Consider the following 24,972-nt stretch of genomic DNA (forward strand, 5'->3'; position numbering starts at 1 on the left):
ATATATAAGATATTGATTTTTAAATAACAGTGGTGAATTACGTGCAATAAATTATATAAGATTTTATTTTTTCTTCAGTGCTCAAGAAAAAAACTGATAATCTCTTAGCAAAAAAGAATACTCGTAAACTATTGGGTAAAGTCTTCCTTGATTATAATTTACTCTTTTATTAAAATCTGGATATGTGTGATTAGCTTGTTTTAACAGCAATATGGGAAAAAAAAAAGAGTGCAAAGGGGAGATCCTGCTTAGTGGTCTTAATCAAAATGAACATCCTTTTAGATACTTTCTAAATATAGCTCAGAAAGAATCTGCACTCGGTTGCCTTGGAAAATGTTGCTATAGTTGCAAGACACATTTCTGGAAATGGATGAACAGAAAGTAAACTTTCATTTGGTTCTGGGTACACAATTTTCCTAGAGTCAACTTTTGACCTCAATCTAAGCAGGATCAGAGTGCATTTAGTTTGATTTTTCTCTTTTCGGTTCTGTCCAAAGGTGCTTCTCTGTTGGATTCAGCATGACAAATGCTAGAAATGTAAGTGGCATTTCCTATTGACGATAAAACTAAAGTCTCTGGGGGTTTAGTAGTTTGAATCACAACAGTTACAGTTACACCCTACACATTATTCAAATTCTTGAAAATCACACAGTATTTCACCTTAAAAAATTATTAGGGAAAGAAATTTGCATTGAATCAAGTTTTAGAATTCTCCACTGATTAGTTATGTTAATTATCTAGGTTAACCATGTGTCACACTGATTGACTCTGCTGCTGCTGCTGCTGCTGCTGCTGCTAAGTCGCTTCAGTCCTGTCCGACTCTGTGTGACCCCATAGACGGCAGCCCGCTAGGCTCCCCGTCCCTGGATTCTCCAGGCAAGAACACTGGAGTGGGTTGCCATTTCCTTCTCCAATGCATGAAAGTGGAAAGTGAAAAGTGAAAGCGAAGTCGCTCGGTCGTGTCCGACTCTTCGCGACCCCATGGACTGCAGCCTACCAGACTCCTCCACCCATGGGATTCTCCAGGCAAGAGTACTGGAGTGGGGTGCCATTGCCTTCTCCGGATTGACTCTATGCAGCATCAATTATGCCTATTCAATTGACATGAATATTTAACTATGAGTTTTAAAGGCAACTGTTTGTTTGAACAGAGATGTCACTATACATTTTTGAAAATTAAAATTTGTAGATGTTAACTTAGATTTTATAGAATACTATCTTTTATTGTGCATGTAAAATAGCTAATTAAAAATAATTGAAAGAAGTGGCAAGGAAAAACATAAGATGAAGGGCATGAGAATTCATTGTCAGTGAGAGTCATCATCAAGTTGAATAAAATCCCCCAAATATATCTTTAATAACTTGTCACTTGAGAGTTTAAAACTCAAGAGGAAAACAACAAAAAATATTTTGAAAAAAAATCAGGCCCCCTCAGTTATACTCTTTTGAAGACAGTAGGATGGTTCAGCAAGTTCTTCAGAACTCCTGACTTCCATGATGCAACCTTTTATTATTTTTAGCACTTCCCAGAATCCGTTTTCATAAATAACTAAAATGGGACATTTAGTAATCACATCTAATATTCCATTCTTCCATTGTGATAAATGAGGTACTATTTTCATTCACTTCATCAAGATTTTAGATTGTCCAGAGAACATTTGCATATATTCTGAGCTTACTTCAACTTGGGGTCATGGCAAAAGCTGATTTGGTAAAATAGGGAAAGTAACTCTGGACAAATGTAAAACCTAAACATCCTAGGTTCAATAAAGCTTTTGTTATCAGATACAGTCACTTTGAAAAATGGTGACAATGATAAGTAATATTTACTTACCCTGTACCATAATTTTGTATCCTGCCAGTTCAAGAACACCCTATTTTGCCCTCATTTTTGTTATAGTTTCTTTTTTTTTGTTGTTATACTCTCTTCATCTCTACGTTTTTATCTGTCTAGGAATATATTCAAAGATTAAAGTGTTAGAAAGTAAAAACTGTGAGAAAATACTAAACAGAGTTGGGGATTTTATTTCAGGGGAAGGAATGGTGCTAAAACTGAAACTCCAGTACTTTGGCCACCTCACGCGAAGAGTTGACTCATTGGAAAAGACTCTGATGCTGGGAGGGATTGGGGGCAGGAGGAGAAGGGGACAGAGGATGAGATGGCTGGATGGCATCACTGACTTGATGGACGTGAGTCTGAGTGAACTCCGGGAATTGGTGATGAACAGGGAGGCCTGGCGTGCTGCGATTCATGGGGTCACAAAGAGTCAGACACGACTGAACTGAACTGAACTGAACTGAATTTATGCGATTATCTTGCTTGATAATGACAACAGACTAGTTGGTTAGAACATATTATTCCTATTTTGAAGGTGTTCAAACTGAGTCTTAGTAGGGTCTGTCAAGACATGTAGAGAGCATATCACAGACTTGGACCCGGAACCCAGGCAGTCTGCCCATGCCTGTTCTTACATATTCTTAGTGAGATAATAAGATCTGTAGATCTAGATCCTGTTATGCTTAGCTAATTGTTCTTTCATGTAGTAGTCCTCAAGTTTTCCTGAGTTTTCCACCCTTTAGCATCAAATCTGGACATATTTATTAAATGCAGTTACACAGTTCATGCATATTGTCTAAAACATAGCCCATATATTTGGGTATCCCTAATAAACAAATGTGTTCCAATGAGTTGAATCAAAAGCATATTTTATTTAGGGTCATTTATCCCCATTTTCTCATAATTCACAGTAAACTGAAGTTCTTTTTTAGTATTTATTGTATTTTGATTGAATTGGCCTTTCATGCTATAAAAACAGGTTTGGGGGTGGGAATGGATACAGAAGGCTTCCCCAGTGGCTCAGATGGTAAAGAATCTGCCTACAATGCAGGAGACCCAGGTTCAATCTCTGGGTCAGGAAGATGCCTTGGAGAAGGGAATGGCCACCTACTCCAGTATTCTTGCCTGGAGAATTCCATGGACAGGGGAACCTGACAGGCTACAATCCACAGGGTCACAGAGTTGGACATGACTGGGCGACTAACGCTTTCATTTTCATGGACACAGAAGATACATATAAGAATCAATGGGTTAGAATTCTTCAAATACTCATTGGTCCCTCTCCCATGGAATCACTACAAAAGACATTCCTAGAATGTTCTATGTGGCACTGTGTTAGGCCTGACTGACCACACAGAACCTATTATGCTATAATTGGGAATAATGACCACTATCCCAGAATCTTGCAGACACTTTGTAGATGATCTAAGATTTGATCTTTGCAAATACATCATGAAATTGCAGATTCGACTAACATGTGGAATGGCTTTTCATTTGTACAAAGTCAGCATTTTGTGATTAGCACTGACATAAGACAAACTGATTCCTGAGAAACTTGGTTACCTTTGCAAGAGTGACTTCTTTTATCTATGTGAATTCTTCCTGAGGTGGGCACTGTTTCTTCAAGATCAAGTCCAGTTGCTTTCCCTATTCCTGGAGGAGAATCAGCAAGTCCTGAGAAGAGAGGCTTTTGTTCATCATCAATGGAGGAGATGAAAGATGAAGATCTGCTTTTTTTCTCTTCAAAGTGCTTTTTGGAACTCTGGTAGTGTCTTATTGTATCTACAGAGTCTTCAGGGTCATTTGTAGTGCTTCCTTTGCCAAAATCTATCAAAGAAAAGTTATTTTATAGAAGATAATCAAATATGAGACTCTACGCATTCTACACTAACTACATAAACTAGCTTTTTCATAGTGTGTTTTTGAATAACCTTAACATAGAATTTTTTTTAATTTCCAGAAATGTTGTTCTTTATTTTTTTATCCTACTGAAAATGTAGCTATTTAAGAAGATTTTTAAAATCTTAACTCACAGGACATTAATGTCATGAAATACATTATTCATTTCAAAATAAAAGAATACCTGTGACAGTAATCACATTTATATCTCATAAAAGAAACTATAGGGTAATTTAAACCTTATTTATATACACTCAACAGTCATTTGTATTCTTAAAATCTGGTGTACTATCTCTTAAGGAAATGAAACAGTGAAGAAAAATGTGTCCCAATTCTAAAATATCACCACTCTGCAGCTTATTGCTCGTTTATTTTAACCTTCATGCCCTCTCATGTGGTGGTCATCTACTCATTGTGAAGGTCAAATCCAGAAGCCCTCTATGGTAAAGGCTGGCAGGCTGACTTTCAGCCTTAGTTCAATCCGTATAATGGCCTTGACATACCATGCGGTTTGGTTGTGCAGCATATTGCAAATAATATAAAACTAGAGTCAGACACGACTGAACGACTTCACTCATTAATTAAGGTAGGTTTACCTAATTACATTAAAGCCAGTAGTGCACATTGGCTGTTTTATACTAAAATGTTAGGATAATTTCAGCCCTGAGCATTGTGTTAGAACATATTTCAGCAGGAAAAACACTAAGACAAATCTCGGAACTTGTTTCCATTAGTGTCCTGGGGAGACAGTATAATTCTCCATCTGGTTACCACTAATAACTAACCAACATACTCCAGAAGGTATATCATTTTCTGGAGAAATGTTTAAGACAGTGTCTCCATCTACTCTCTGCCTGATTATACTTACTTTGTTATTTATAGAAGGCCAAATGAAATGATTTAAGGCCACTCCAGAGAAACTTCCAACTGTTTTTTAAAATTCCCATATGGCACAAAATTAAACAGAGATCTTTTTCTTTTCTTTTTAAAAAATCATAATTTAAAACTTGAGAAGCCAGAAAGCAGCCCAAGGTACAAATGTATAAAGTGCAAAAACCAGCTTCATGTGACATGGTTATTAAGGAGGTAGTTGTTTACATCCTGCCAATTAAAGTTAAATGTGATGAAAGCAGATTGCTTAATTTATTTTCTTTAAGATTTCTCACTTGCACAGTGATTTCATCATTACTGAGAAGACTACAGACTTTTCTAGTCTCAAGCTCTGTAGACATCTTGATAACTCAGTGTCCCTTATATTTGTCTTCGGTGCTCAACCACTAATCTAGCTGGTTGTAAATTCATCTTCTTACACAAGCCGTCTATCTCCAGGGTCACTGACACAGCCCTCTTTCATTCTTGTCATCTCCTCCTGTTTTCTTTGATTTTAACTTCTTCCCACCTGAAAATGTGATCATTTCTCCCACTTTATGAACATACCATTTCATTCTTCAAAACACAATAGTTTCCAACTTTATGCAAGTAAATGTTAAAAATAGAAAATGCTTCATTTCTCTAAATTATCCTCATACCTGCTTAGTGGATTGGGTCAATTTGTTGCTTCTAAGTAACTTTTGTGCAGTTTGGGCACCAGGAGGATTGAATCAGCAAAGGCTTCTCATTTTCCCTGAAATGCTCTTCTTTTAAACACTTTCATGGAATCTTTTCCAGCAGAATCAAATGCAAACTAAATTATCATTTAATTCATAATTCTAATCTAAGTAAGGATAATAGCATTACAAGGTGGACACTTGTAATGAATGCACATCACAAGTTATTAAATCACATGGTTTTTTCAGCTTGGGCAGTCTTAGGAGTCCTCTGTTGATTTGTAAATACTCATACATAGTAAAATGTTCTGTCCCGCCTACCACATGGGCCTTGGTCTTAGTTTACTAACTTATGGCTTGATTTTGGATGTTTAGGTAAAAATCCATCAGTTAACATATACTGCTGATTTCAACTTGGGATGTGTTTACAATGTGGTGAATGGGGAATTATTATTTAATTCTCGTGAAATGGAGCAAATTGTTCTATATACATGATATCTAAATCCTTTACCAAAAATCTCCAGTGAAAGCAGGATCATGAAATAAGAAGAAAAAGTTTTATATTCTTGATTTTTTTCAATTTTATTCCCCTATATACTTAGGGGAAATTACTCCATATTTATTTCTGTGTTCTTTGCGACTGAATGATTAGCCAGATGCTTTTTGGAACTCAGGCCACATGAACAATTTCTCTGACACAGACCAACTGCAACAACATTTTTCTATTCCATGCTAGATAAAACAAAGCTTCAAATTTGATCATTTAAAATGACAGCTGAAATGACAATCTATTTGTGGATTAACAATGGAAACCGCTCAGTCTTAGGCTGGAGGTTGGTTAATGGAAGACATGAAACTGGACTGAAATGCGTTATAATTAGCCTCCAGTTACCTCTAGATTTTTATGGCATATTCCATTTCTGCCTTTTTCTAGTTAAACTGGCTTTTTTTTTTTTTTGGCATGGGGGCAGGGCACTCCTGGTAGCATGTGGGAATCTCAGTTCCCCAGCTAGGGATACGCCCTCCAGCTGTGGAAGCATGGCGTGTTAACCACTGGATGTCCAGAGAAGTCCCTAAACTGGGTTACTTAACAGGCATTAAATAGCATTAGATGCTATTTCTTCTTAATATTATTCTTAGTGCTATTTTATTATTATTATTTCTTAAAGTTGCTTTCTTGAATGCTATGTAGAAATAGTATTCTGAATAGCAATCAGAAGTTTTTCTACATTTTCCCCTTTGCTAGAAATGAGATTGTATAATCATTCCTGTTCCAATCATTGTACAAAGGAAAGAGCTGGCCTGTTTAATTAAGCTTGGAATTTTTCTGACTTAGATGACTGAAAACTCTAAAAAAAACCCCAAAAAACCTTGTTTCTGTATGTTGACAGTCTATCTCCCCCCCTCCCCTCTTTCTCACAGGATACAATTCTAAAACATTTATGAATTGTCTTGTGGGTGTCTCTCTAAGTCTGGATGGGTTGAAGAGCATAGAGTGAATGTCTTGATGGAGAGGTTGACCCATCCATCATAAGAATGATTATAGAAAATTTTACATTTCAAACAATCTGGGAACAAATGTCTGTGTTCTCTCCATTATTTATGGAGTTTTTCTCTCAACCTATTTATCATTTTTATTTGTCAGACCTAACAGCTGGGCCCAAGTTTAGGTAAAAGAGAGGCATTTAATGTGCTCTCTCATCATTTAAGATTTCCCACTGGTAACAATTTTGAGATAAGTTGAGCATTTTCCAGTCAAGTGCGTTAAGAATTTTATTGCATTGGAACACTGGAATCTAAAATAAATGTCTTCATTTGATTTCAAGTACTTTAGTTCCTCTCTAGCATCAAAGAAAGTTGAAAACAAATTAGCATCACTTTTCTACATAAATACAGATAAAAATCTATTTTAAAAATATAAATAAAGATATATTTATATATTACTGAAACGGATAACAAAAACTAATCATTCTTTACTATTGAAGAAGATGTTCCTAAGAGGTGCCAGATTATAACAGCAATATTGTTAAAGGATTAACTTCATAAAATTAGAATTTGACCCATTCCTATTTTGTAAAAATAAGTTTAACAATGTATATATTTATTCTTAACTTCAATAACTTTCATAGAAGTTATTTTGGAGAAACACTTGCTAGACTTTACTGAGTTTTGTATGACAATGTGAAATCACAAAAAAAATATTAGAAAAAGATAATGTTTATTGCTGTTCTTTGAAACATATGTATATGAGTTAAATACCTCTTTCCATTCTTATTTTCTGGAACATTAGATTTTTTCAGTTGAATATATATAGAATTTAATAAAAAACACATGAGTGGGAAAGTAAGAAAATTGCTCTTAGAATATATGTATCTCTTAAAATGGGTTCTTTTTTAATGATGTGTGACAACCATCTAAATTTAATGCAAAGAGGATGTTGAACATTTAACACAGTCCAATTTTCTTTTTGGGGGGTGGACTATTAATTGATGCTCTCATTGAATTAGTGTCTCTCAAAGGGTAACTGATTCCTTAAATTAGTGTTTAATAGCTACTTTGATATTGCATTTTCTGTTCATAGAAAAAGCTAAGCAGAATATTCCAAATATGCAGTCACAAAAGAGCTATCAGTAAAAATATATATGTTTGTATGTATGTATCTCATGGGCCATTATACATGCTATTGTTGTAAAACTTATGAGTATTATAAAATATACATAATATAACATTTTATTTTATTATTATTTTTTTGCCACACCATGCGGCAACATAAAATTCCTGAAAATTTCACAACATAAAATTTTAAAGGAAATATTCTCATATTCAATAGACTATATTGGCACACTCTGAAGTAAGTACAATTCAACTCTGAAGAGTACTTGGACTATTTTCAACATGTTCTAAATGGTTATAGCTCATTTATTTCTGTTCTGTCCAACTATCTTTTCAACGCTTGTGATCACTAAGGAAGTCATTGAAGATACACTTTTATTCTTCACAGTCTGTAACAGTAACATTCTGCTTTCATCTCAGAAACTGTAACACCTCCCCCTACAATAACGACAGTCAAGTTGGGAAGGTCCTGGGTACCTCTATGTCAGAACTTTATGAAGGAAAGAGAATTTCTTGAAAATATCCTCAAAAAACAAAAACAAAAACAAAAACAAAAACAAAAAACAAAAACAAAGTGTCTTCAAATTTGGACTTGAACTGGCAATTCTTTCTATTCAAGAACAGAGTTTATTTCCTCAGAAATGCACAGCCTATGAGGACAAACCACTTTCACCCACAAATGTATTTTAGGAGAGAAGAGGTCCAATATGTTAAGCTTCTATTTAGTTCAAATCAACCTTCAAAGTTTCTATATACATCTTTTCATTTTTAATATTTCTTTTTGAATGTAAACTCCTTAGCACCACATGGTAGACACGGTGGGAGGGAGGTATAAGTGGGAACTGAAACCTGAAGAGTCCCAGTGTTTTTTTGGGTAGGTTGTGAGCAGTAACTGTAAGATTCAATGTGTCTGTCACCAATGGGCAACCACCTGTTCTTCCCTCTGTTCTTGATGCCTCTGCTGATTAATGCATAGTCATCAGCACTCTTGGATATATCCCCTCAAGGTATGGTTTCAACTGAGCAGTAAACTAACTCTAAAGTAATCAGTACATTTCATGGGCAGCTTTTAATTTATGTAACCTTCATATCATTTGGGATCAATTATCTTCTGAATGTTCATTATTCTTTATATTTGCTTATATGCATTTTTCCCTCTCCCAGATATTGATTCTATATCAAGAAGTACAGAATGGATGGCCCCTTTAGATCTTTAGATTGGGGTGATTGGGACTAAATTGGTTTCAGCAAATTTTAAACTTCCCTATAGCACCATGAAGTCCTGAAGACTAGAATAGGCTCTCAGGCTCTGGATGGTGGTTGGGTCACTAAGTCCTGTATGACTCTTGCTACCCCGTGTACTGCAAGGCTACCCCATGTAGCCTGCAAGGCTCCTCTGTTCATCGGATTTTCCAGGCAAGAATACTGGAGTGGGTTGCCATTTCCTTCTCCAGGCGATCTTCCTGACCCAGGAATTGAACCTGGGTCTTCTGCATTGCAGGCAGATTCTTTACTAACTGAGCTGCAGTTTAGACTGGACTTAATTGTTTTTTTATATTGACTTACTGTTATACCAGTAAACTTCAAAAAGTTATAGGCAGGCAAATGCCTTATCATCAACATTTTATATAAAACGGGTCTTAGAGACTAAGCCTGAGATTAAAGGAAAAGTCTTCAGAATTAATAGAAATGTCTAGTAGCATTAGCACAATATAAATTGTGACATGCTTTTAGGGCCTTATCTGGAGATAAAAATGTTAGATTATTTAGCTTGAGAATGAGGAAACTAAACAAGATTGAAAGGAGATTTAATAAATCTTCAACAGTATGGGTGACATTATTATATAGACAGTATTGTTAAGCAGTATTTTATTTTTAGTGAGATCAAAACATGAGATTAACTTCAGGATAAGGGATTTAGGTTAAGTCGATAGAACAGCTTGGCTGTTGTGGTTCTGGTTTTAGAAAAAGTCACCAGGAGAATAATTAAGGACATTGCAGAAATAAATTATCACCTAGCTGTGAGTGGTTTATTGTTCTGCAATCAGCCAGAAGATTCAACAATTAGCCCAATTCAACAGATATTTATTCACCATGCTTTGCTAAAGGAGTCTACTATTTGATAGAGAAAAAAAAACACAAATATACCAATAACCACTGCACAGGGCATATTTTAAAAATAAAGATCTTCCTTGAGTTACTATGGGGTTACAGTAAAATAAACCCACTGTAAATTGAAAATCGTAAGTTGAAAATACATTTAATCTACTGAACACGATAGCTTAGCCTAATCTAAACATGCTCAGAACATTTACATTATGCTATGTTGGGCAAACTCATTTAACAAAAGCCTATTCTACAATAAATTGTTGAGTATCTCATGTAATTTATTGAATACTGCATTGAAAGTAAAAAACAAATGGTTGTAAGTATATGGGCTGTTTCCCTTGTGATCATGTGGCTGACTGAGAGCTGCCACTGTCCAGCATCACAAGAAATTACATTATGGGATATCACTAGCTGGGAAAGATCAAAATTCAAAATTTGAAATATAGTTTCTACTAAATGTGTATTGTTTTGCACTACTGTAAAGTCACAGAATCACAAGTTAAACCATCATAAGTCAAGAACCATCTGTATAACAAGATAACAAGAGGAAAGTGTCTTAGGAATTCATAAAAAAAGAAAACCTGTTATTTTTGAGAAAATCAAGAAAGAGTTCATGTTGATTATTACTGAAGTTTAACCTTGAAAAAAAGTAATTTAATTGATTAAAAAGTGGTGTGGTATAGTTTTGCTTGTATGTGTGCACATATGTGTGTTTGAGGACAGGGAGGCAAATTCTGACTAAGGAAAGGATATAATCAAAAACACAAAAGTGATGTACATGGAAGAAAGGGCAGCTGAGTTCACTTGGAATATAGAGCAAGTTAAAGCTGAGAGATGAGCTCCCCTTGGGAGAGAATTCAGAGGAAAGAGGACAAAGAAAAGAACTTTGATTAAAAAGGCAAAATGAGGAAAAGAATCACATGGAAGATGCTGAAATGCTAGTTCATGAATTCATTCATTCTTTCAACAAATATTTGTTGAACACCTGCTGAGGCAAGCACTGAAGCTTTAGGTGACCAAATATTTCCCATCATGTTTATGCTCTACAGGCAGACATCACTGATTAAATAATGATGCAAATAATATGGAAGTGCAACTGGAATAAATGTTGCAAAAGAGAGGAGTTGGTAAAGGAAGGATGGTATGAGATAAGACTCAAAAGGTTGGCATAGACTCACCCTATGAAGAATTTAGGGAATGGGAAGTCCTTAGAGGACTTTAAATATATAGCTGGCATAAACCAAACTGGATTTAGAAAAAGGAATTACCAGTGGTCCAGTGTGAACAATAGATGAAACAGGGGCAAGTTGGCAAGGTGAGTTGAAATATGTTTCACTGACCTAGAGTTGTGGTTATGAACATGGAGAAGAGTGAACCAAAAAAAGACCTGGTCTGAAGAGTAAATGGCTGTGTTGGAGGTACTAATAACAAGACTTGTTGCCAAGGCTGATGGAGAGGTTGAGAGAAAATTGGTTCCTAGAGAGAATATCCAGTCTGTGCAATGTGTTGAATGGTGGTGCCATTTAGAGACATAGCAACTGATGGAGAGAGAGGTTTCCAGGGAAACTAATGATTTCAATTTAAGAAGTACTGAGTTTGAGTTGCTGTTGCAATTTCATATAGATGGTTTAATAGGCATTTGGATATAGGAGGCTGAAGTTCAGATGTCCTGGTATGTGCATGCTAAGTTGCTTCAGTTGTGTCTGACTCTATGTAACCCTATGTACTGCAGCCTGCCAGGCTCCTCTGTCCATTGGATTCTCCAGACAAGAATACTGGAATGGGTTGTCATGTCCTCTTCCAGGGCATCTTCTCGACCCACGGATTGAACACTTATCTTTTACGTCTACCTGCATTGGCAGGTGGATTCTTTACCACTAGTGCCACCAGGGGAGTCCCTAGATATTCTGGTATTGAGATGTAAATATGTACTTCTCCAGAGCGTCTGTGGTAGCTCAGACAGTAAAGAATCTGCCTGCAATGCAGGAGACCCGGGTTTGATCCCTGGGTCAGGAAGATCCCCTGAAGAAGGGAATAGCTTCCCACTCCAGTATTCTTGTCTGGAGAATCCCATGGACAGAGGAGCCTTGTGGGTTACAGTCCATGAAGTCACAAAGAGTCACACATAACTGAATGACCTAACACTTTTGCACTTTCACTTTCATGCACATCTCCTACGTGAAAATAGGATAGGGCTTCCTAGGTGGCACTATTGGTAAAGAACCTGCCTGCCAATGCAGGAGACAATGCAGGAGACGCAGGTTCGATCCCTGGGTTGGGAAGGAGGAGGGTTCGATCCCTGGAGGAGGGCATGGCAGTCCATTCCAGTATTTTTGTCTGGAGAATCCCATGGACAGAGCAACCTACAGTCCATAGGATCGCAAAGAGGTAGACACAACTGGATCGACCTAGCACACACATGCATGCAAAAAATATAATTAAACTATGGGTATAAACGAAATTACTTAGGGGAAGAGTATGATATAGAATAAGAAGAGAAGAAAAGGGCCTAGGATCGGGTCTTGAGAAACACTGTTGAGAGTTATCAATCAGAAACCACATCATTAACTACTGAAAAAAGCAAAGGATTTGCCTTCTTAAAATCTGAATTAATTAATTACCCTTGACATAAGAAGTACAATGAGCATTTAAATAAGCAGGACTAATATTCACATGCTCCATATTTGAACTTTAGAAAAGAATGAATTACCTTTGTCTTCTTCACTATCAAATGACAATCTCCTTCGCAGTTTACAGTGGTCTGCTTCAGAATCATTCACGGACTGTGATCGTAGTAAGAGATCAGCCTTTGTTAATGGAACGTGAAGATAAAGTGGAAGATTATTCAGTTTGAACACAGTGTATCATCAGTAAACTCTACTATTTCATATCATTTCAACCACTAAGACTTAATTAATAGATTGCAGGCAAATAACTACAACAATTTGCTTAATGATTTTCTCTAAATTATAAAATAGACAGAATAATTCTAGTAGTTTAACCAGGGAAATCATAGTTGTAGAAGTTATTTATCAGAAATGTTTCAGGATGATGTCAATACTTAGAGACAACATATATTCCTTCCTGTGTAATATATTTTATGTAACTTGGAAAAGTTAAAATAAAAATAGCAATAATTTTAAAAATTGAAAAATCTGTATCATTGCAGAAAAAAATGTGTAGACTAATTATAATTAGCTATGATGTTTAAATTACATGGTAAAGATTACAAGGTTAAATTTCATAATAAATACAAGGTCGAATTCAATAAACACTATGCTCTGAACCCTGTTTTGTTCCCCATTCTTCCTTCCTCTCTTGTAAACAAAACTGGAGGTTTCCAAATAAATAAAACAAATGGAAACTTCTGTTTTGTTTATTTGGTTGCTGCCTAAAATTTTCACAAAGAAGTTATCTGAGGTAGATGCTTGTTTTTTGAAGCAAAATAAAAATGAGGTCAATGATATTAAACTGCAACTTGATAAAATTCTGAATTAAAATCATTATAAAAAGCATACGCTCTTGGTAACTTGAACCTCTTACCACCTGATTTTTCAACTTTCAGCATTTTGTAAAGTAATTTTCTGAGCTGGTGCTTCGGGTTATCAAATAGTACTCTGGTGACCTTAAATTCTTTAAGTCTCTTCTCTCACAGAATCCTGGGAATGACTATAACTCCAGGGAAAATGAAATCTACCGTGTTTTACCTATTGACTTGAGAATCTTACTTTCCAGAGACTTTATTAGTTAACATTAAAATACACTTGCAAGTGTCAAAACATTTGGTTTCTGGCAAAAAATGTATTTAGAGTTGGAGTTAGGATTATGAATTTGGTGGGGAGGGGGAAGAGATAGAGAATAACCTAGTAATAAATTGTGGGCTGCAACATAAAATCTATTCTTAGAATACTCATGGGTGATAAGGACACACTTTCCTGGTGGAGGAGGGTGAGTGAGGGCCTTAGAGGCTAAGCCCTGGAAATTGATCCTATGTTAAATCACTTGTAACATTATTTAAGATACTCTTTCTACTAGAGTATATGTTATTCATTCTGCATCAATAATTTTGACTTAGGTATAGGCCTGATTAATTTATACTTCTACAATTTAGAAATTGTGTTAAATATGTATCTAAACTTTAAGAATTTAACTTCTTCATGATTATTGAAAAGATACTGCTAACCAATATACAGTGTAAATAGTATCTGAGAGAATATTTTAACCTCTGTATAAGATAAACTCTTTTTAGGTGATTTTCAATAGCCTAGAATCACCCATTTATAACAAATAACTGTCACATTCAATATAAAAAAAAGGTATTATAGATCAAGCATAACTCCTAAAAGTTCCTAAAAGGTCAAATTGAACTACTAAAGTTATTCAACATACTTGAGGGCAATTAGACCTAATTCCTTCTTTATAATTGAGAAATTCTAATATTAAGTTGGCTTTTCCTTTCAAATATTCACAATTGTTTAACTGTTTACACTATTTCACTTGATCTTTCAGAGGTCCTTGGGCAATCAAAGGATAAAATAAAACGTCAAGAGTCCAAAAATGAGCAGGTAACATATACCTTCGCACTCTCGTGCCTCAGGTTGAAAGTCAACTCTAGATTTGTAAGAAAGTGATCGGAAAACTCAGGATACATGTCCAAAACCTCTAGCAAATCTTCTCTCTGAATCTTATGCAAGTCACAGTATGTGAGTGCTCTTACATCTGCGTTAGACTTTCCAGGTTTGGCATAAAGGTGGACCATTTCTCCAAATATATCATTTTTTCCTAAAAGATCAAAAAGGAGAAAAGAAAAGAAAAAAAAAGAAAGAAATCTGAACTTAACGTTTTACTTCTAAAATTTGAAGGGGACCACTGACCTATCCCTGAACCAAACATTTCACATGTGAGACCTGACGGCCAACAGACACTTGGGCAGCACAACCCTAGAGCCACGTACTGACTGCCCCAGTCGTATTTATTTGCTGACCAGAATTTCACCTTTTAGAGCCCTGGTCCTGGTATAATCCCCATTATTTCCTAGTTTTGATTCTTTGGCTAAGCATCTGGAATGCAGCAAACATGGCTTTGGTCTGCTATGTTTTTGGCAAGTCTAGTGTGGTCTAATTCTGCCCCAAAGTTTCTATCTCAGAATGGTCTCAGGAGGTGATGCCAAGCATGGGTTTATGGTAGATCTTTTTTAACCTAGAGGACTAGGGGTACAATTTGAATATACCCGGTTTCCTTTGGTAACTACTTTTGGAACTCCCCTTAATAATACATCTAGTTATATTTTCTCAACAAATACAGTCATGTTTTTAAACTGTATGGCCTTTATTCCAAAGGTGTGTCCTTCCTGCTTTTTTGCCAAGCCTGGGGTTATTTCAGTGTCTGGTTTCTGATGGGCCCTTCCCATCCCCTCTGCCTAGCCACATGTCACTTCTTTCCTAGGTCTCCTTCAACTATGAGGATGATAATGACAGTAACAACAAATGCTTATTGAAGACTAAGTAGGTGTCAGGCTCTGCATCAAATGCTTAGGCGCATTATCTCACTTGATCCCCAAAATAACCTAATGAAAAAATTACTAATTATTATCCAAATGTTATGAAAATGAAAGAGGATTAAAGAGTGTAAACGGATTAAGTCAAGGTCACCTTCTTAGTTGGGTGAAATAAAGGTAGAGAGAGAGCAGCCATAACTACATCCCATTAATTCTGACTCCAGTTAAAATCTTTGCACACTTGATATATCTCATCTCTTCCCATTATTTTCCCTGAATGTCACGGCCACTTAGATCTTTCTTCAGAAAGCCAAGATACTTAAAAATTGTACTTTTGAAATACATGTGCATTAACTACTGATGGAGTATTGATTATGTAACTTTTAAAGGTAGTAGATGGCACTGTAAAATGTACCTTCTTACATATATACATATATCCTAAAGCTATTTTCAGATTTAGAAACATCTTAGTGGATCTGTTACTTATCTTTTTGGTAAACAAGTTCATATATACCCAACTATGGAAACTACCAAAGACTTTTAAACAAAAAAATTCAAGGTAAAAGAAAAACTCTGTGATGTTCTTATTTTAAACGTGAATGTAATGGGGAGAAATCAGATGCCATATCTTTATAAGAAAAATTGATGTTGGAGAGAATATTTTAACTTTCATTTAAATAAATACTTAGCTTTTAAAAAAATTGAATGAGGAATCATAATTTCTGAGATTTTTAAGTGAAGATTTACATGGAAATGGAGACAGGAAAGGAGAATCTCTTGAAATTCTTTATAGTTTTGATATGTTAGTACAGATATTATCAGAGAAAAGCTCTGAACTAAATTCAGCATAAGCTTTGTATTTGTATTTTACATGATTGTAAGTGAGCAAAGAGTAAGCCAGTCACCATGCACAGCTTAACTACATTCTAAAATTACTATTTTATAAAGCAAGACAGCTTGTTACCTTCCTGTAGAAGTTAAGGCTGGCTGATTTGAAGATCAGGAATGCAGTGATGCATGCTTCTTCCCTGGCAACAGACTAGAACTGTCAAGGCCAAATCAAGTGAAAATCTCACTTTACTCTGTAGCTGCTAAGTGATTTAAAATATATTTTTATTCTTGGTCTGCTTATTGGATTATAAACCAAATTGTACCTCTGATCAAGTTTGAAAAAATGTTTTTAAAATTTCTCATCATAGTATAATTATCAAGATATATAAATCTCTCAAACATCTTCATTCATGTATTGGGTCTGTGTTATGCCCACTGGTTCTATACAATAGTGAAGAAAACAGCCCATATACTCATCCTTTGGATGTTAATATCAAGAGTCAAGTAAAAGGAAATCATTGAATTATGTACTTTTTATTTAAATAGAACCAGATTTAATCCATGGGGAAAAAAATGAGTGCACATGTTCCCAAACATTGGGAGTGGGTGCTCCCAGGGAGACAGAGCCTTAAACTTACTGGCTAAGGGATAGGAGAGAACAAAAACTGATCTCATTTCTCTCTGCTCCCTCGTGCTTGCCCATTGTTCTAATATTCCAAAGAAATCCTACCAGTTCACACTGGCTAAATTTATTTTTGAAGAGGCAGATTGGAGAGATGGACTTTCTTTTGCACCCAAACCAGTTTAACTTATGAATTTTTATCTCCTCAACACCTTGATCCCTGTGTGTTGTTTATAGCGCTATATTACTGATAACCTAGGTAAGGACTCATATAATTCTGTCTGATGGGACACAGTAGTAAAGTGTACAGCAAATAGATGGATTCATCAACATACAAATCCAGTTCATGACAGGCATTGGCACATGCTAGCAAGTATGCTTACTACATATACATCTTATTTAAAGGTGATAAGGACTCAGCATGAATCCACGATCCTGTAACATGAAAAGGAAAATGCCATTTTCATATATTTGGCCTCAAAGGCTTAAGTGGCTGCCAAGAATGGAAGCATTTACACACCAGAGAACAAGTGAGAGAGTCAAGAAAATGTATTTTCTGCAAGGTTAATTTGATTTGAATTGAATTTTAAGTAAAGCTTTGAAATTATTCATCAATCTTAAATAGTACTCATAAATAAGTGGAAAGTCCTGTTTTCTGTCATTTTAAACCATGCACGACACTGGCTAAAAGCTGAATTTGTGACTATCCAGTTTTAAAACACTTACCCAGAATAGCTACCACAATGTCATCTTTGAGGATTTCAATGGAGCCTCTGGATAAGAAATAAAGCGCAGTGAGGACATCCCCACAGTGAACCAGGGTGTCTCCTGGAGGTGCATGGGTGGTCTTGAACTTCATTGCCAAAGCTCTAAGGCAACCTTTACTTGCCCCCCGAAAGGCTTTGCAGTTTTGCAGCAAAGTCTGGTTGAGATGTAGACAAATGTCAGCTTGTAAACATTCTGGGAAACCCTTTAGGACCTGAAGAAAAAAAGAGAAAGAGTTTCATACTACCAGCACACAGAGGATCTCCACCTGAAATAAAGTACACTTCTTGTTCACAGCACTTCAGGTGTAGTAATTGTCACACAGGAGTTCTTACAATGCTTCTACTTCACCTAACTTGATGCATATTTGGTTTGCTAAACATGTCAGAATTTGAACTCAAATACGTGTTCTCTGAATTAACTGCAGGCATACAGACTCAACACAAATGCTGTCTCATTAAAATACCATGCCTACAACATTCCACGCTGCTTCTCATTGCCTGCATTATGTTATGTAGCACCATACTGTGCACAGAGATAATGCAATGTGACAATTAATAGGACATAATTAATGAAAGGTGGTACAACTAGAAAGACAATCTTCTGAAGGAATCTCAAGTCAATTTGGACTGCTATCTCTGGTATACATCTCAGTTATAATTAATATAAATAATGATACTGAAATAGCCATGGTATTTGTAAATGTCATATACCAGAGAGGGCTCTTAGCTAACAATACTTTGAGTATTTACATTTCATAAGCACATTATTTTACACTAAATATTTTGATAAGTACTGAAAATAGAGAAAGGAAAGGAGAACAGCAGAAGTACTTTAAAAGTGTAGTTCAGTTTTCAGAAATGGAAATTGTGCCAGAATTTATGATGCATATATAAAGCTTCTAACAGCTCTACTGTCTTGACGACCTATTCAGTGACTAAATAAAAATTTGTAAAAAAGATTAAACAATAACGTCTGACAGGTGCTACTCACTTTAAACTGAATAAAATGTTATGTTATTCAAAAAAAAAATGTCCCATATACAATGAGTCAAAGGTACTCAACTCTTGTGTCTCTGTATGTTTCTTAGCTATTTTGGGTGGCATATAGAGATTTTAATTCTCAGGTTGACTTTCCTCTGTCAGTCAGTAAAAATAAATTGCATTTAAATATTCTTTGGAGTGGAGGGAGGAGGCATTATAAGTGCTTGATAATGTAATTTTAGGATTTCTGACCTTTTTGGGTCAATCTTGTTATTGCTGTCCACTATAGCTAAATGTAATAATAAATTATTTGTGTATGTAATTCTAATACATGTGCTCATAGAAGACCTTCAAATTAAATCATATTTTAGTGAACATATATATATGAAAGCAGCCACAAGGATCCTGCATCTGCAGGGCTCCTGTGTGATGCACTTGGTCAGACTGGCTGTGACATGATACAAAGGAATCTTTGGAAGACCTGACACACCACAGCCACTGTTTCCCATCTTGCTTCCTTCATCGTAGAGTCACTCACAGAAATAGCTCAGGAGTGTTTTAGAAGAAAAGCCACATACTATGTGTTCTGGTCATGAATCTGCCACAGGTTGATGCTTGTGCAAGTCACTTTATCCATCTGTGTTTCTTTGACAGAGAATAAGAGCCTTTGCAATACTCGAATTTGTCATAAGTTACCAATATATTGTGTGCCAATTGTAAGACACTGCTTACCCAGCTCCACACAGCTGCATAAACTCAGACTTTTATCCCGAAGTTTCTGTAGGACCTAGCTCAGACCCAAAGAATGAGCTCTCTCTCTCCCCTTAACTGTAACCTTCAGGCTTCACCTCCATGACTGGACTCCTATCACATCTCCTACTTAGACCAGAGATCTCTCCAGAATGACAACTCTGTCCATTTCTGCCTTTGGGGTTGGAGATCTTTTTCTTACTCTTTATCGGGATTACAAGCAACACAGCTCCTCTCATGGAAGTAGTCCTCTAGTTTGCTGATCCTTCTGCCAGTCTAAACTAATCACATTGGCTTTGGCAAGTGATGTTAGACTAAAGATAAGCAGGTTTGGATACTGTCTTCTGCTCTGGTAGGAACAGACTCCAGTTCACTGGTGTCTTTGCATATGATTTACTTTTCCTGGCTGAAGCCCACTGTTGTGATCTCAGCATAACTCTCAGGTATCCTTATACAAATAAAAACATAAGGAACATTATTCCAAGAAACAAATTGGATATGGCTATTTTTCTCTTAGGATTTATCTATAATATGGTACAAAAAGGCATTTTATATTTCACACAAACTGTGGAGATACTGGGCTTCCCCTGTGGCTTAGTGGTGAAGAATCTGCCTGCAATGCAGGAGACTCTGGAGATGTGGGTTTAATCCCTGGGTCAGGGAGACTCCCTGGAGAAGGAAATGGCAACCCACTCCAGTATTCTTGCCTGGGGAATCCCATAGACAGAGGTGTCTGGGAGGCTACAGTCCATGGGTTGCAGAGTCGGACACAACTGAAGCCACTGACCGCCACCAGTGGAGATACTGCTATCACTATAGTAGTCAGAACGAGGATGTTGAACTTACAGCTGCTAGCTTTGTATTTTTCCTGAGGTTTCTAAGGTATATTTCCTGAGTATAACCTGGCTACAGAATAAGAAATTGTGCATGCATGCATGTGTGTGTATTTGTGTGTTCGTGTGTGTGTGTGTGTGTGTTTGTGTGTGTGTGTGTGTATGCGTGCTTTGAACTAGAGATGCAGATGAGATCAAGGTAGGGGTTATACACTTACTGGGTGTGATATGAGCTATGGAGTCAGACAGGCATGAGTTGAAGTTTTAGTTCCATCCCTTACTAGCTGTGACTTATCAAGTCAATTAACTTTTCTTGAGATTCATTTTCCTTTACTGTAAAAATAATATCTACCTCACAGGGTTGTGCCCACAATTAAATGTGATAATGAGTGTAAATCATCCCGTGCATTGTAGACATTCAATAGAAAGTTTACTTCTGGCTTTTCCTGTTGGTTTTTTTTCACACATATTTATTGTTCCTAAAGAACTAACAATTTCTCCTAAAGAGAAATTGTTACATTCTCTTTGCTAGAAATTGAGAGATACAGTGCCCAATGTATTTTTGATGGTCTCATTTGGTGACTAAGAAATTCACCACTAAATTTTGTGTTCCATTGCCTCAGGAGAGTTTTGATTATTTTTCCTTTCATCTCTCTCTCTTTTGTTTCCTCTTTATGACTTGTGTTAAATATTTTGGCTTGTAATTTTGCACTCAGGTTTTCACTGTGAGTTGTCTTAAATCCTTTTTGAAAGTAGTCAGTTACTAAATCAATTTAGAAAGATGTTTTTGGAATTCCAGTGTTCTTGGAGTCACCCATGAAGCCTTAAGGGCACTTGGGAAAGTTTTTCAATATCTTTCTCTTATCAAGTGTCTTTCTCATGTGTTGTCAGCTCCTAACACTAATCCTAATAGCAGTGACAATCACTGGAGAAAATAACTCTAGTAGGAGGTACCATGGGGCTTCCCTGGCAGCTCAGTGGCCTAAAGAATCCACCTGCCAATGCAGGAGATGCAGGAGACAGAGGTTTGTTTGATACCTGGATTGGGAAGGTTGCCTGAAGGAGGAAATGGCAACCCACTCCAGTATTGTTGCCTGGAAAATCCTAGGGCCACAGGAGCCTGGTGGGCTACAGTTCATGGCTACAGTCCATCACAAAAAAATTGGACATGACTTAGTGACTAAACAATAACAAAGGAAGTACTATAGAATTCTGTGGAGAGGCCTTTGTTTGTATGTAGTGGGGGTAAGATTCGCAGATCTTGGCATGAAGGACTTGTCTAGATTAAGGAATCCTCCTATGATGTTAGCCCTTAACTGACTTCCTTAATTTTCTTAAGTCAATTACATAGAACTCAGTAGAAGCTAAGATTTATTCATTGAATCTCTTCCTAGCCCAGAGATTTGGAAGTCCTAAGTAAGTTAGCAGCATTGGAGTCTGGGTTATGCCTAAGTAAAGGGATTTTACAATGGGAGTTATAAGAGAGGGAGCTGTATTGAAACAGAGGTAGAGGCACAGTGAAAGGGTGGGAAGAAAGGGTAGGGCTTAAGTGGATAGTTATCCAAGGCACCCCTTCCAGTGTCCCAGCCATGTTGCCTTTCTTGCTTCCAACTGATTTCCTGTTCTGGTCAGGTGGTTCCTCTGCTAAACTACCTGACTTGGAACTTCCTCATTTAGCATTCGAATAGTGGCATTTTATTGAGCCTGAGCAGATAAAAGCCTTAGCATTTTATTTACTCTTTAGCCTGGCTAAAAGAGAATCTGTTTCAAATACATAAATACAAACCAGGACACAGGTTGGTTTAATGATTATTGCAGTCATGCTGCTACACTCTACATGAGCTTCTTGTTTGTCAGGCTCTGGAGCTGCTATGAGGGTACACAGCATCTTTTGCTGTGCAGATGGAGCTATTGTTTTACTGAGTTGGCCTGATGTCAGACTAAGGCCATTGCTCAGTTTCATGGCCTGCAGCTTGGAAAAGAAGTCTTCATTCTTTTAACAAATATTTATTAAGTATCTACTGTATGCCAGGCACTATACTAGGCATGAGAGCATAACAATGAATAAAACATTCTTAAAATATCCCTGGTCCTTAAGCCTCTAAATGCCCTGATTAGGAAAAAATATATATATATAAGGTTACTCAGAATTTCCCACATTTTCATGCCAAATTAGACTTTTATAATGCAAGTTTACAATACTAATGGCTGTTCAAAGGAACTATCAAGGTAATAGCTAATTTAAGGTGAGTAAAAAGTTCCTGAAAGTTCCAGAACATTTTTTCCAAGGCTGATAAAATTTTCATATCTTAATTATGATATAAAGTCATTTGAATATTTTATAAATGCAAAATTAACTTCCTTTTACTTGAATGTAGGTAGATAAAACTCTATGAAACTCTCAGATTATATAAGACAAATGAGACATTTGTTCTTTTAAGTGAGTAAGAAGTGCTTTCTGTGACTGTTAAATCAATCCCATAACTTAGTACTAGAGAAATAAAATTTTAGGGACATTCAAACAAAACCACCCGACAACCACAAAACAAGATAGAAGTATTAAATCAAAGTCAGACTGAAGAAATGACAAATGGAGACAGCAAAAATGGAAATAACTATTCCATATTAACCATCTATCAAACTCTATTATTCCTTCCTCAGATTTAAGATACAAGATTCAGTGTTTGCTGTTTCTTAGCTTGCAATGCAAAACACTCTTTTTGCGGTGTGTATACTATCTAAGTTCTGTTGGAAGAATGTCAACAATTGAATTTTTACAAAAAAAATAAACAAAACCAAAACTCTCCTTTCATAGTGTTTTGAACTCTTGTATTTTATTTTGAAAAAAAAAATATTATCTAATAGAGGTCCCCTATTTAGATAGCATTGGAAAGCTGACCTATGCTGTAATAAATGGCTTTTGGTTTGTTTCACTTAGCAGGGCTTCAGAGAGGGCCATTCCTAAAGGCAGCCTGCAGAGGGCACACGGAGAAAGACAGTCTGAATGTGGCAAATGGTTCCCCTAAACAGCAAATTAATCACAGAAACAACTTTGGTAACTGTGATAACTAACAGTAGGAAATTTCCTTGGGTCCTTAAATATACTTAAATCTTGACAAACTAGTATTAATCAAAACATAAATTAACACTGACTAACGAAACATTAAAACTCAAGTATGATTATCAAATGAATTATGCAAGAAATAAAACAAATCTTAAATCTCTGCCCTAAATCACAGCCTTAATATTTTATAGCTTTTTAAAAATTCTAATATGATTATTATATACTATGTGGACGTTCTAGATTTGATAACATCTTTAAAAGATACTAAACCTCACTTTTCACTCTTTCTAGAAGATAATGTTGTTCCTTAATGGATTTCATAATTTTGAGGTCATCCCAGATTATATTATTTCTATGATTATGGTTTATCATTAAGGAATAGGGAGAATACATCTTTCGTCTTTCCTTGGTGATTACATGTTTATCCACTGATCAAGTCAGGTACATTCTTTTAGTAGTTTTAAACATACAAATATATATAGTCTTAGTCTGAGATCTCAAACTGCTTTTTCATCTACTTGCTTATTTTACTTTCATGTGGCTAATGAGAAGAAAGAATTGTTTTAATGCATAGCACTATCACATGTGGCAAGATTGCTGGCAAAGCAGGGTATTGTAGAATCCATGACTAAGGGCTTTTATAAGTCTTGCGAAAATTAACTAATTTTCTGCATGCAACTTTTCAACATATATCATATGGTTACATCATTTAGGCAAAAAACATGAGCAGATCAAAATGCTGCTGCACATAGACATGGAAAACAGTGTCATAAATCCTGAACCAGTTGTGCTACAAGAAAATTTTCTCTGAAAAATAAAAACAGAGTCCTCCCTCCTGCATCTTTCCCTTGTCCCTTCCTTGTCCTGCAGTTCCCGTCCCCAGTTAACAGCTTAATTATGATATGTTCCTTTGCTTTCAGAAGGACACTAAAACTTTAACCTGATCCCAGTTAAGTCAGGGCCTAGGATGGGCTGCAGCACGAGCGATGATGTGTAGGCAGAGGGGATTTACTGCTTTTACATACTTATTCTTGCTACTCTAACTCTGAAGCCCTTCTGCTAAATCAGCAAAGGCCTGACTTAAGAGGGTACACTAGGATTTTTGAAATAAGGTCTCAGGGGAAACCCTGGAACTCACTAAAGTTTCTAAAGGCAAAAGAAGGGATCTGCATCCTGAAAAGCAATTTCAGGACCTTCCCCTCAACCTCCCAATTATTTGAGAGAGGGAGTGAAGGAAGGGATGAAGGAATACCTCATAAATACTTTTTTATAAGTGGACTGATTTTAGATGAGCTGAGTTTGCCTACAAATTAAGGAAAAGGGAGGTGCAGTCTGCCATATAATGAAAAAGTGATTTAAGTACCACTTCACATTTGATATACCATATTGAATTTGAATCTAGTTTTATGTTTCAGAAAATTTTCTCATGTGTAATATGTTACAATCATGTTTTGATTTATCAGCTTTATATAAGGAATGTAGAAGGGTGATTTCCCCATTTTTTCACACGAAAACTAAAGAATAAGTGTATTAAGGGTTTCCCTGGTGGTTTCGTGGTAAAGAATTCACCTGCCAATGCAGGAGATGCAGGTTTAATCCCTGAATTGGGAAGATTCCCTGGA

The 24,972-nt window shown here is 36.2% G+C and overlaps 1 protein-coding gene across 1 annotated transcript in view; it reads right to left on the bottom strand.

The window, feature by feature from the left end:
* The window catches only part of KCNH7 (potassium voltage-gated channel subfamily H member 7), a 525,244-nt gene that overhangs the window by 13,517 nt on the left and 486,755 nt on the right, over positions 1-24,972 (bottom strand). The window contains exons 10-13 of the mRNA XM_070380875.1: positions 17,682-17,934; positions 14,582-14,787; positions 12,716-12,812; positions 3,401-3,652 (exon numbers count right to left, since the gene is read on the bottom strand). Coding sequence (XP_070236976.1) covers positions 3,401-3,652; positions 12,716-12,812; positions 14,582-14,787; positions 17,682-17,934 — 808 coding nt within the window. The remainder of the gene's footprint in view (positions 1-3,400; positions 3,653-12,715; positions 12,813-14,581; positions 14,788-17,681; positions 17,935-24,972) is intronic.

Source organism: Bos mutus, chromosome 2 (assembly GCF_027580195.1).
Source record: "Bos mutus isolate GX-2022 chromosome 2, NWIPB_WYAK_1.1, whole genome shotgun sequence".
NCBI classification, from domain to species: domain Eukaryota; kingdom Metazoa; phylum Chordata; class Mammalia; order Artiodactyla; family Bovidae; genus Bos; species Bos mutus.